At 43.5% G+C, this 13,966-nt stretch overlaps 1 protein-coding gene across 2 annotated transcripts in view; it reads left to right on the forward strand.

Moving 5' to 3' along the window:
- WDR19 (WD repeat domain 19) overlaps positions 1-13,966 on the forward strand; it is a 100,131-nt gene that overhangs the window by 78,286 nt on the left and 7,879 nt on the right. The window contains exons 29-36 of one of the 2 annotated variants that reach the window (XM_045881308.2): positions 1,760-1,837; positions 3,364-3,460; positions 4,989-5,113; positions 7,706-7,787; positions 9,511-9,661; positions 10,558-10,681; positions 11,451-11,527; positions 11,819-11,943. In XM_045881308.2, coding sequence (XP_045737264.1) covers positions 1,760-1,837; positions 3,364-3,460; positions 4,989-5,113; positions 7,706-7,787; positions 9,511-9,661; positions 10,558-10,681; positions 11,451-11,527; positions 11,819-11,930 — 846 coding nt within the window. In that variant the 3' untranslated portion in view covers positions 11,931-11,943. Of the gene's footprint in view, positions 1-1,759; positions 1,838-3,363; positions 3,461-4,988; positions 5,114-7,705; positions 7,788-9,510; positions 9,662-10,171; positions 10,682-11,450; positions 11,528-11,818; positions 11,944-13,966 lie in introns of those variants that run through there. The other variant, XR_010409335.1, reaches the window with a different exon arrangement.

Genomic DNA, 13,966 nt, shown 5'->3' on the forward strand with positions numbered 1-13,966 from the left:
AAGATCATACAGGTGATCCTTTGACCTCAGGCGGACTGACTTCAGAGCCTCTCCTCCCCACAGGTTCACTGTAAACCTTCTCTAAAAGGTCCCCAACTGATCTCTTACTTGCTAAATACATGAGTCTCTTCTCAGTCTTTATTCAATGTTATGGCAGCATTTTATGCTATTGTACTGCGTGTTTCCTGAAATTTGTACTCCCTTAGAGCACTGCTTCTCCAGTTACTTCCCAGATGGTCCCTTCTCAGCCTCCTTCACTGACTCCTCTGCTCCTTAAATGTAAGTGTTCCTCAGCATTCTGTCTCCATCCTCCTTTTAATTTTAATTCTGAGTGGCCACATCTATTCCTTACTGGCTCCCCTTTCCATCTATCCTAACATTTTGAGTGTGTTCAACCTTCTGAAATTCAAATTAACCAGGTGCCCTGTATTTTTATTTGCTATATCTGGCAACACCATCTGCTTAGCACCAGTCCAAGCCCTTTAAGGGTATTAACTTATTTAATCCTTAAAACAGTACTGTGAGTTAGGTATTATTTTGATCCTCATTGAGGCCCCAGGAGTTACCTGCTGAAGATCACACAGGTGATCCTTTGACCTCAGGCAGGCTGACTCCAGAGCCCTTGCTTTAACCATGTCTCTGTACTGACTTATTCACCCAAAACCATCCACAAAAGCCATCAAGATGAGGAACTGTACAGGATTTCTCTCCCTTACAGCGTCCCTTCCTTATAGCAGTGGTAAAAGCAGAGGCAACAGATTTTTCAAAGCGTAGCTTTCTTGCACTGATGACACACAAGTGTGTAGAAATTCTGCAGCCACAAGAGCCTCTCCACTCCACAGGTTCACTACGATCCCTTGTGCACAAGGAACTTTCTAACTTCTCTTTGTCCTTTCCCCTGAGGTGTAGCAAGCTAGGCCATATGTTGCTGTGTCCTGATGACCGTCTCCTTCATTTTCTGGCAGCTTTTCTGACTGTGTCATTAATGCGAGGAGGGCAGCACTGCACTCTTCAGTGTTCGTTCCCTTTGGTGGAGTTCCAGTTCTGTTCTTGGCTCACCCCTTTTTATAGACACAAGACTCTTAAGCCTCCTACTCTTGTCAATAATTATTCCTACTAGCTAAAACTAACACATTTCCATCCTCCAATATGGTCCATAATTTTTCCTGATCAACACCACACCACACATCAGTGATTGAACTCTGACCATCATGGAGGTGACTCTCAGATCGAGGTCTCCAGGCCAGCATCCTCTCCAGAGCTCCACCCACACTTGCCGCCTGCTCTCTTCTAGGCTCCTATGGCCATACTTTTTCGGCTTTGGACTCCAGGTGGCCATGGACAAGGGCATGTCCTTGGGGAGTGCTGGAGATGCAGCACTTGGTGCCATGTTATCACAGAAGGCCCGGTTCCTGTGCTAAAGACCCTGTCATCTAGATGTCACAGTCACTTACCTTAAGGAAGTTTTTACTGAAACATCAAGAAGTATATTGTGTGTGTAGAAAAAAAAATATATATGGACTTTTGATATAGGCACTTAGAGAAGCTATAGCTTCTAAGGATAGACTTTTATTAATGGAGATGACAAATGAATGAAGAAAGACTCTAAATTTATATCATGTCAGACACTTGACTTCAGGTATTTTTACAATTTTTTTTATTCCATTTCCTTAGCACAAGATTCTTTGTCTCCCCCCACTCCCCTTCCTTTCTAGTTTTAAGATGCTGAATTTAACATTTTCTTTCTCTTCCTCAACAGGTTGGTCAGGCCAAAGACGAACTGCTGACCAGTCAGCTGATAGACCACCTGATGGGAGAGAGTGACGGCATGCCTAAGGTACTAGAAATATTGTTGTCACTTGGATTTTAAGTAGTTTAGTTATGATCTGACTTTATTCTGCCCTGTTTTTACCTATAATGGCTTCTGCGTCATAGACTTATTAAATTTTCTCTGTGAGCACAGCTTGAGGTCTGCTGGACAGACCCTGCATTTTAGAGGATATTGGATATTTTCACTCTCTGAAATTGGCATTGCCACCTGCAACAGGCACAGTCCTCACCCGCAGGATAGCAGTTCTCACCACCCACAATTTTCTTCAAAGGTTGAAGAGATTTTTCTCTTTTTTTAAGATTTTATTTATTTATTTGGCAAAGAGAGAGAGCAAGCACAAGCAGAGGGGGCAGCAGAGGGAGAGGGAGAAGCAGGCTCCCCACCAAGCAGGGCGCCCGACTTGGGGCCCAATCCCAAGACCCTGGGATCATGACCCGAGCCAAAGGCAGACGCTTAATGACTGAGCCACCCAGGCGCCCCTTAAAGAGTTGTATTTATTTTGGGAACTATGAAAAATATTATTAGAACTATGAGTTAGCATTAATCCCTAAAAATCAGCGTACTTTGTTCATATTTCAAAAGTTATGGGAATTAATAACAATCGTATTTGGCATAAAAGTAACTCACTGTAAATATAAAGTAGAAATAAATCATTAAGAACATATTTTCAAAGTACGTGACTCGGGAGTTCACACAGACATTGGTCTTCTTTCAGTCCTGATGAGTATGGTTTCCTTTGAGGATACCCTTGAGCCTTTTCTTCCCTTTGGCTTTGATGTTTGAGGTGATTTTCTTGTGAAGGAAGTCATGGTACTGATTAGGAGAGAAGGCGCTAGAATGTCATAGCAGGAGAGGATTATAGCGAACCTGATCCCCAGGTCCATTTCCAGTATTTCACAGGTAGAGACACGAGACACAGGGAGGCTAAATTAACCTGCCAAAGGGCACAGGCCCTTAAACTCTTCCCAGCCAGCTCACCCAGTGTCCACTTAGTCTAATAGTCAGGAAACCAGCATAGGAAGTTGTCTAGAGGTGAAGAGAATAGGAATAGAAAAATAGTCAAAGGCCAAAGTTTTTTATGGGCCAAAGAAATATATATATATATAGGTGTAGCAATTTTTGAAATTGTATGAATTGGTACATCGTGTAAGAATACACTTTGATTTCAAGCATGCAGGAGATAAGTCTATGGAGTAGGGTTAGGAGCACAGACTCTAAAGCCTGACCACTGTGGCTCAGATCCAGGCTCTGGAGAGGTCCCGTTGTGGTTGCTTATCACCAGTGCGATTAGTATATAATTGTGCCTTCCTCCCGGGGAGGGCATGAGGATTTAAACACACTAATATTTCTCAAGGACTTAGAATACAACCTGGCACATATTCAACTATGAATAAATACTTGATAAATTCTTTATTCAATGGATTTTTTAAAAACTGTATCAAAAGCGGATTCCAGCTGAAATGCAAAATTCTAGGTGTCTCTCCCGTTAGCTAACGAAGAAAGTGATGTTTCTGTAATGGTTTGTATGTCAGGATGCCAAGTACCTGTTCCGCTTGTACATGGCCCTGAAGCAGTACCGAGAGGCTGCGCGGACCGCCATCATCATTGCCAGAGAAGAGCAGTCTGCCGGTAGGCCCCGGGCACTCGTGTTTTTCTCATATTCAAGCAGGAGAATCAAGTTCCAGCCCCTTTTCTGCACAGGAAGTAGGAGCCCTTTTCTAATCTGAGTTTGCTCCGAACCCTGAAGACTAAGGTTCGAGAGAAGCAAGATACTTCCCCATCACAGAGTAACTCCACTAACGCCTTCTCTTGATCATGCTGTTTCCTCTCCCCTGCACGGCCTCTCCGCCCCGCGGCCCCTCTCCTACACTTGCAGCACTTTCTTGCCATCCCATGTATTTGCCTTTAACAACAGAAGAGATACTAGAAGATGGGAGATGATGTGGTATTATAATTGACCTAGTTCTTAATAGCATGCAGGGACTATTTATAGAACCTCCAGAATGGTTCCGTTCACTTACTTACATGCTCTCTAAATATTTATTGACCAAGGGAATTAGTCTGACATCTAGTTTTTGCAAGCTGATTCTTTTAGATGTTCATAAATACAGAACAGTTTCGGCAACTATGCAATTAAGTAAGTCACTACTTTATTGACCTAACACCTAGTGTAGGGTACATGGTGGGAGCTCAGGATGCAGAAGACTGAGCCACGGTTCCCCCCTCAGGGAGTCGTGATTTGGTGGGAGAGATGGAAAGTAGGTTCAGGGTTGTTATGCAGGGTGAGAAGAGCCACGATGGAAAGGACATCCAGTAGAAGGGGGTCAGGAGAGGGGTCCACCTCATCACGAGGGTGGAGATGACAGAAGGCAACAGAAGTTGGAAGCTTCTGGAGCTTTGGAAGGCTGAGAGGGCAGAGGAGGACAGAGAGGGGCATGCGGGGAGAGCAGCAGCAGGGGGCACAGGGGCACCGACCGAGGCACAGAGGGAGGGGACGGCCAAGTCAGGTTGGTAAGGTCGGCAGAGGCAGATCCTGAAGGGCTCCGGCCCTTTGCTTGGGAATTTGCCGCCAATCCCTAAGGCCCTTGGAGGGTTTCATGTTGGAGCGTGAACTTGAGGTCTTTACAAGAACACTCTGACGTCAGCATGGAGGCAGAACAAGCAGCGAGGAGCACGCTGCTGCGGACAGATGGCGAACAGATGGCGAGAAGCATTAACGTGGGCCTGGGGCCAGGCTGGGTTTGGGAGACTTGGAAGGTAGACTCCAAACTTGATGACCCATTGGCTTTGGTGGCAGGTGGTGGTGTCCTGAGGAAGAGGGAGATGGGTAGGATGACACCATTTTCTCCCTGAGGGACCGGCTGGATATTCGTACCATCAGTTACCACAGGAAAAACTACTGAGTTACTTTATATAAGAAATTATAAAGATATTACTAATAACAAAATCTCCTTATAAAATGAGGGCCCACACTGTGAGGAGCACCGGGTGATATATGAAAGTACTGAATCCCTGTCTTGTACACCTGAAACTAATATTACACTCCATGTTAACTAACTGGAATTTATATAAAAACTTTAAAAAAATAAAATGAGGGCCTACAGAAAGTCCTGATTTCATCCTTTGTAATAATGTCATTTTGCCACCTTTTTTCCAGGAAACTATCGGAATGCTCACGACGTTCTCTTTAGCATGTATGCAGAACTTAAATCCCAGAAGATCAAAATTCCCTCTGAGATGGCCACCAACCTCATGATTCTGCACAGTTATATACTAGTGAAGGTGAGGTCCTTTGAGTGATTTGGGACACAATCTGCCAAGTGAGTTTATCACCTGAAGGGATTTCTTATGGGCACCCCTCCATTGGATTAGAGTGATTTTCTAGATCTCTGTATTGTTAAGTGAAAAACAGCAACATACAGGATAATTATACAGTCTGCTACCTTTTGTGTACAAAAGGGCAGAAAATAAGAATGAATATATATTCGTTGCAAATAAAACGAGAAATAGACTCAAGAGTCTAGCTAGCAAAAGTAGAGGAGGCATGGCAGTAATCCCCAGTCAGGGGACAAGAGGGAGAGCGGGTTTCTCTGTGTATGTATTTCTATCTTGTCTAGATTTTGAAGCATATAAATGTATTACCTGGTCAAAAAGAAGATTTACTTAAGGCATTTTTGTTTAACCAGAGCTTACTAGTTTATGAATTCTAAGACAGTGGACTTTATACAATTCCACAATGTTTAATACTATTTAGTTTTCATCTGAATATAAAAATAATACATTCACGGAGGAAATTTAGAGAATGTAGAAAAGTATAATGAAAAAGTAATTTACCCTTTAAGTCCATCACCAGATGTAACACCTGTTACCATGGTGCTGTATATATCCTCTATACTTTGGTAAATACATGTGTGCACTTTTTTTTTGTGTGACCACATTAGGATTATATTTATGTCCAGTTGTGTATTCTGTCTTTTCAATTAGTAATTCTTAATAAAAACAAACTATAGCATGCAAACCTCAAATACTTGTATGTACAATTTACTTAAATGTTATGTGTGTAGATATATGTAAATTTTGTAATATATTTACACACATATCTCTGTAAAGATACAGGCAGAATCCAACTTACATATTTTTCCAAATTTTCATTAAATCAAAGTACATCTTCCCATATTAATGTTAATTTGGTTTCCAGGCCAGTCCACAAGAGCTTATTTAATTTTGACGGTACCTAGGATAGAGGAGTCATGTTATGAATGATTTAGATCCTAATTATCTCTACCAGCACTGTCCAGAACTTTCTACAGTGTTGTAGGTGGCTGGGTCTGTGCTGCCCCATATGGCAGCTGCCAGCCTGGCCGTGGGGCACCGGAAATACAGCTACTGCAACTGAGAAGCTACATTTTTTAATTTTATATAATTTTAATTTTAAAATTTAAATAGCTCTTATATGGCTAGTGGCTACCGTATGAGGCCACACAGTTCTGTAACACTGATGGTAAGAAAAAAGCGAGAATTCCAACTTGCAATCCTCGAGGGTACATTTCCCTCCAGGGCAGCAGGAGGATCCCTCGTCTCATTTGGAAAGGAGTAGAAAGGGAGAAGGACGGTCTCTCTCAACTGCGGACATGAGTGGTGGTGCCCATGTGCCGCGGGCACCAAATCCAGCAAAATAGAGCTTTTCAGGGTGGAAGACGGGAAGCAAAAGTTGGGGAATCCTATAAGCAAGCAGCCCTCCAGGACCAGGGTTTCTACCACCCTAAGTCGCAGGGATGGTTCTCAAGTATACTTCTTTTCCTCTGGCCCCAGACACCCTCTCCCCCTCCCACTGAAGAGCACCTGGGACTCTTCCCCATTTGCTGTAGTTCTAGACTTTTATGCAAGCACCACACATTCTCAAGATGTTTAACTGTTTGTGATACCAAAAGGGAAACTGTTAAACCTTTTCAAGTAAGAACAAATTGATGTAAATGTGTCACAGGCATGTTTGGCCCAAAGGACTGAAGAAAGTCATCCACATTTCAGGGGTATCAAGACAGCTTTGGTGGATGCTTCCTCCCAGAGCTGGAACAGGGATTTTGACAGAGGCACAGCCTGGGACCTTTGAGTCTGGATGACGGAGCTGGGCAGCCTGAGGCCCAGAGTCAGCGCAGAACAAGCAGCTTTAGATTCAGTTCGTATTTCTCATGTAGCAGTAAATGCTCAGACCTGATGCCTGGGAGTTACTCTAACCTCACCCTGCACATTCTCACCAAATACCACCAGTTCTGCCTCCTATTGGCTCTACTTCTCTCCACCCCCACCCCTACCCACAACACCCCCCACCCCCACCTCTGTGGGCTGCCCCATCTTGCTGGATGACATGGCGACATCATGGCCTGGCCCTGTTGACTCTCCAAGCCTCCTCTCATCCTAGGCGACAGGGCCCCACTCATACTCAGTACTTACCCAATCTCAGGCCCTCCAGTTGCCGCTGCCCCTTTGCCCTCTTCCTTTAACAACTCATCTCTCTCTCTGCCTGAAAGCCTCAGCTTTCAGGTCTCACAACTTGGCAAAGTTGGTATTATTAGCCCTCCAAAAATGGCCAGTAAGAGATGGATCAGGGATGTGAACTCATGTCATATGGTCTGGGGCGAAGTAAAAAGCAGAGCATAGAGTAGGGGTAAAGTCAGTGAGGCCACGGGGCCAGGCAGCAGCTGCTGGAAGGAGAAACAAAGGAGAAATCCCGAGTGCCGTAAGCCAGGTAAGGCTGTGAGGATCATGGGACAACCCTGCTCAGGGTCATAATGAAGGAGTTGATTATTTGGGGGAACAAAGCATGAATTAAGAGTTAATCAAAATCTCTTGAGTAAAATATGTCATTTATTTCAGATTCATGTTAAAAATGGAGATCATATGAAAGGGGCACGTATGCTTATTCGGGTGGCCAACAACATCAGCAAGTTTCCATCACGTAAGTACTATTGAGAAGAGCCTGTCACCCATATTTGTGCATCAGTGTGGCATCGTAAGATCTACAGTCACCAACTCTGCCAGTCACTCTTCTCTACACAGATTAACTCATTAATCCTCACACCCACCCCAGGAAGTAGTCTAATGGGACCCCAGGACCACCCCCAAGTTCACTAGGACTCATAGAACGCAACACGTAATAGTGCTGAAGGCTAAGATTTATTTCAGCAGAAGAATACAAAACCAAACTGGCAAAGGGAAAAGGCGCGCGAGGTGAAGTCTGGATGAGAACAGGTGCATGTTTCCAAGAGTCCCCTCCAAGTGGAGTCACACAGGACACACTCCTCCAGCCGTGAGTTGTGTGACAACACATGTAAAATGGTATCTACCGGAGGTGCTCATGAGAGACTCAGTGCCCAGGGGTTGTACTGGGGGCTGGTCATGTAGGCACCCCCTACCTGGCATGGAAACATTTCCAGACTCCCAGAAAGCAGGTGTTCAGCATAAACCATACTGTACAAAGAATTTAGGCACAGTGAGCCACTCTCATCTGGAAAGGGTAGAAACTCGCCCAAAATCCAAGTTCCCAGATGCCAGCCAAGATCAAACAGATCTTTCTAAGGACAACAGCCTCAAAACTACACCCATGGGTACTCTTATTATTTTCCCTATTTCACAAGAGAAGCAAACGGAGGGAAAAGAAGTACAGTAACACTTGCCCAAGATCACACTGTTAGCTAGTAAGTCTGACTCCACTCTCAACCACAACGGGCCACCGCCACTATAAAAGGTCCCATTATTCTTAACGACTTGTCATTATAACATTCTTCAGTTAAAAGACTTTCTCACATTCTATGACGGGGGTCAACAAAATCTTTCTGTAAAGGTACAGATGTCAAATGTCGGGGGCTTCATGGATCATAACGGTCTGTCACAGCTACTATTTTTATATAAAATGTAAGAAAATGAATGAGCATGGCTGTGTTCCAACAGAATTTTATTTTGGGATGCTGACCTTTGAATGTCATATAATTTTCACATGTCACAAAATATTTTTCTTTTGATTTTTTTCAACCATTGAAAACATAAAGGCCACTCTTAGCTCATGAGCCATACAAAAACAGAGGGCCAGATTTGGCCCACGGGTCAAAATTCACCAACCCCTCTTCTATAACTATATTCTTTCTTGTTACATGAAAAAGACTTTACAATAATTGTATACCATGCTGGCAAAGGGTGCAATTGGACGGGCACTCACATGACTGCTCCTAGGAATGGACAATGGTATGGCCTTTCTAGAAAGGAATTTGGCAACTTGTGCTAAGAGCATTTTTTTTAAAAAGTCACGTTCTTTGATCCAGTAACTCACCTCCTGGGTATCTGTCCTGAAGACATAGACGCACACAGAGAGGTCAGTGCATAAAATGACTAATCTCCCTGACCATTCACGGGCAGTCCTGTCAAACGCAAAACGCATGAGTGGTTTGGGGAGGATACAGGCAAAAGGGGACATCAAGGGAGTGCAGGTCCCAGGGCTACAAGGCAAAACACAGTATAACCACAGGAAGGACATTTTGATGAGCACCCTTTCCTCATGAAACAGGTCCTATCTGGTTCTTTGCCAGGAAAAGCAAACTTAGAGGTGCGATTGTGTTGTCCTCCTGAACGGGGACAGTCATGACAGCAGAAGCCCTGGGCTTTCTGCTCTCCCGTGTGTATTGCAGACATCGTGCCAATCCTGACGTCCACAGTGATCGAGTGTCACCGAGCAGGCCTGAAGAACTCTGCTTTCAGCTTCGCAGCCATGTTGATGAGGCCCGAGTACCGCAACAAAATAGATGCCAAATACAAAAAGAAGATCGAGGCCATGGTCAGGTAGGCAGTGACAGCTGATTCTGCTACCTCATCACATTTCACAAACGTAGTTTTCAGACTCTGGTTGCCAATGTGCAGGCTAAGGCAGAGAATGGACTGGGGGTGGCGATTAGGATTGTATTCAGCTACCAGCAGCAGAAAACCCAACAATGGCTTGAAAAAGTCAGTATTTGACTTCTAAACACAGTGTCATGGCTCAGGGCTGCTGTGTCCTGATGCAAGGACAGAGACCTCTGTCTTCCAGCTTTGTCATCCTGAGCACAGAGGGTTCCTCCTCGTTGAGAGTCGGGGGGTGCCCAGAGCACATACATCTACCCTGACCGTTCAATGCCACTGTGGCCCGGGCACTAGCTCGGAAGACAAGCTAGTCATTCTCTCCCCACAGAAGACTCCTCTACAGCTATGAGGTCTCATATGGTAACTGCTAGCCACGTGTGGCTATTTAAATTTAAATTAATTAAAATTTTAAAAAATACAAACCTTAGTTCCTCCCACTATCCATATTTCAAGTGCTCAGAAGCTTCACGTGGCTCCTGGTTACCGTACGAGAGCACAGAACTGGAACATTGCCATTGTCACAGAAGTCCTGTTGCACAGCCCTGAATAGCCTTTACCGCTTTGGTCCACAAAAGGGGGACAGGGGAAGAAGCAAGCTTACCCCATCAGCGGCATTGGTGGCACAGGAAGAGAAGATCCAGCAAGACCCACCCATGTTTCTGCCATTTACCGTGCTGTGAACTCCAGCCCCCAAATGTGGCCTGGATAATGCTCCGGTTTAACCACTCAGTCCCTCTCCTTCCTCCCTGAGCTGGAGTGCAGGTTGATGTGAGCTTCTCTCTAGTCTCAGATCCTGACTGTGAAGAAGTAGGCATGTTCCACATGATTCTCTCTCACAGGAGACCTGATACATCCGAGACAGAAGAGGCCACAACCCCGTGTCCATTCTGCGAATTTCTTCTCCCAGAGTGTGAACTCCTCTGTCCTGGATGTAAAAATAACATCCCATATTGCATTGTAACAGTAAGTTCTTTATATCTTCTATTTATAGTTCTTTTGAATACTTGATGTGTAAAAAGCACACTTGGCGATCAGATGGTCCTGGGCTTAAATCCTTTTTCTGCTGCTTTATTGGCTATATAACCTTCTGCAATTTGCTTTACCTTGCTGGGTCCAAACATAACAATGCCTGCCTATTGAGATAAACCGCAGGTTGATGACAGAACATGTGTGAAGCCTTAGTGTACTACCTGGCATACTGAATAAGTGGCGGTTTTTATTATTAATCTTAAGACCTAGTAGAAAAATTTTATTTTATTTGAAAGAGAGTACGGCATGAGTTGGGGGGGGCAGGGGCAGGAGCAGGAGAGGGATAAGCAGACTCGATGCCGAGCACGAAGCCCAACACAGGGTTCACAGGACTCGATCCCACGACCCTGAGATCATGACCTGAGCCAAAATCAAGAGTCAGACACTCAACCGACTGAGCCATCCACATGCCCCCTATTAGAAAATTTTAGATACCAGATTATTCATTAATCACTAGGCTAACATAAACTTTATTTAAAGGGAAATAAATTTAGGTAATGATGTCACAAAATTGAAGACTATTCTTTATACATAAATGTGATAAATGAAATCTGGCTTCAGTCTGTTTGATGCCATCTCTTTCTAGTCAGTTGCTCCCCTAATTTAGAGGTCTTGGCTTTTAATTTTAATACATTTATTATAATTGAATAATGGCAGGAATTTTTTAAATGATGAATTTTACTCTTAAATGTACTGTTTCCAGGGTCGACACATGTTGAAGGATGATTGGACTGTGTGTCCACATTGCGACTTCCCTGCTCTGTACTCAGAATTTAAGATGTAAGTGTGCATTTGTTTCATTCAGTCACACAGATTTACCCAAAAATAGGCCTTTCATTCAACTCCTCTTTTATTTTGAGATCTCCTTATTCAGGACCCAAACCTTCTTGACCTTTGAGACCATTATCCTTAAAGAGGATCTTGCATGAGACTGAATATTCCTAATTCTTAAATTGCGTGATGAATATGTACTAAGGAGGTGTAGACAGGAATCGTTTTTCACGTTACAATAACCCAAAGCTAAAGGAATAGTATATATTTAATCTACTCTGCCTTTCCCTCCCCAAACAGCATGTTAAACACTGAAAGCACATGTCCTATGTGTTCAGAAAGATTAAACTTTGCTCAACTGAAAAAAATCTCGGACTGTACCCAGTACCTGCGAACAGAGGTGGAGCAGTGAGTGGCCTGTGCAGGTAAGTCCCAGACCATCTACTCCCCTTCCCAGGGCCCAAGGGGCCACAGAGTAGACAGCGTTTTACACTTTGTATTGGCAGTGGCCCCTTTTTGTGCATCATGTAACTCGGTCAGATTTGAAGAATCTGACAACAAACCGTCGATGTCCTTTAAAAATGCTAGTCGTACTGTCTCCACGGTGACAAAGGCCTTTTGGCCAAGCAGCATCAAGGATTCCAACTATAATGCATTTTATCAAATCACAAGGGCTTCTTTTTAATCAGTCCATTAAAACTAGAGAGAGCTAGGAACAGTGGAGTTTTTTAAAATTCAGAATGTATTATAAAACTTTTGGCATCCACAGATTTGAGAAATCCCTTTTTCTTTCCAAGTCTCATTCATGTCACGTGGAAGCTGCACACACCCCTGCCATCTGCATTCCACTGGCAAGAATTTTCCCATGGCCACACATACTGCAAAGGGAGGCAGGGAGCTTAGTCCCTGCCACGGCATCTCCCCTCACCTGGTTAAAACGCCACTCTAGGTTTTCTCACCACCTGCCTCAGTCAGGAGCCGCTCCGTTCAAGCCGCTGGTCTGGGGGGAAGCCCGGTCATTATCTGTGACTCATCTCACCCTCACCCCTGTCACCCAGTCCATGGGCAGGTGCTCTCAGTCTGCCTGCAGTGTATCGAGTTCCTTCATAAACCGTCCGGGAGCTTTTTATCGCATGTGCAAAAACAAAGAGCGTCAGCCGCCGCCTCTGCTCACTGGGGGGCAGCCCCCCTAGCCTCTTTGCCGGTCCTTGCTGGTCCAAACTGCTTTCCATAGCACCTGCACGCTCTTACATTCCCACCAGCAGCATATGAAGGCTCGGGTTTCCCCACATCCTCATCAACACTTGTCTTTTTGTTTATAATCCTTCTAGTAGGTGTGAAGTGGTATCTCATTTGTGGTTTTGATTTCCCATTTTCCTAATGACTAAGGATATGGAACATCTTTTCACATGCTTGTTGGTCATTGTGTATCTTCTTTGGAGAACTGTCTATCCAAGTCCTTTACCCATTTTTTAACTGGGTAATTTGTCTTTTTATAGATATAAGAATTCTTAACAGACCCTAGACACCAGTGTTTTATCAGATACATGACTTGCAAATATCTTCTCTCATCCTGTGGAATAATTTTTTACTTTCTTGATAGTATCCTTTGACGTAAATATTTTTATTTTAATGAAGTCCAGTTTATCTTTTTTTCCCTGTTTTTTTCCCCCCTTTGGTTACTTGTGCTTTTGGAGTCCCATCTTAAAGAGTTTTATAGTTGTTGCTCTTACATTTACATCTTTGGTCCATTTAATTTTTGTGTATGGTGAGTTTAGGGATCCAACTTCCTTCTTTTGCCATGTACATGTCCCAGTACCTTTTGCTGAAGACTGTTCTTTCCCCATTGTTACTGGGTTGTCTTTTTGTTACTGAGTTGTAAAACTTCTTTTATTTGTATTTTCTAGATACAGGTCTGTCAGATATATTTTGCAAATATTTTCTCTTTCTGTGGCTTCCCAATTCTTCTCCTTAATGGTATCTTTTGATGAGATTTTGATGGAATTTATAATTTATACATTTTTAAGTTTTATGGTTATTGTATCCTGTCTAAAAAAATATTTGCCTACTAACAACTCCCAAGCATATTCTAATATGTTTTCTTTTAGAAGCTCTAGGTCTGCGATCCATTTTGAAATTATTTTTGTTTACATTGTGAGACGAGGACTAACATTCTCCCCTACCCCAACTGGATATCCAGTCTTCCAATACCATTTGTTGAAAAGTATTTTCTTTCCTCATTGAATTGCTTGGGTGCTTTTGTTGAAAACCAATGAGGTTTTAAATACTGATCTATTTCTGGACTCTCTTCTTTTCCATTGATGTATTTGTCCCCTATTTCAATACTACACTGTCTTGGTTACTGTGGCTTTCTAGTATATCTAAAAGTCAGGTACTGTGGATCCTCCAATGTTGTCATTTTTTTCCAAGATTGTTTTGACTACTCTT

This window comes from Mirounga angustirostris, unplaced genomic scaffold (genome assembly GCF_029215605.1).
Source record: "Mirounga angustirostris isolate CCGP_5_RB_7025 unplaced genomic scaffold, mMirAng1.0.hap1 SCAF_2, whole genome shotgun sequence".
NCBI lineage: Eukaryota > Metazoa > Chordata > Mammalia > Carnivora > Phocidae > Mirounga > Mirounga angustirostris.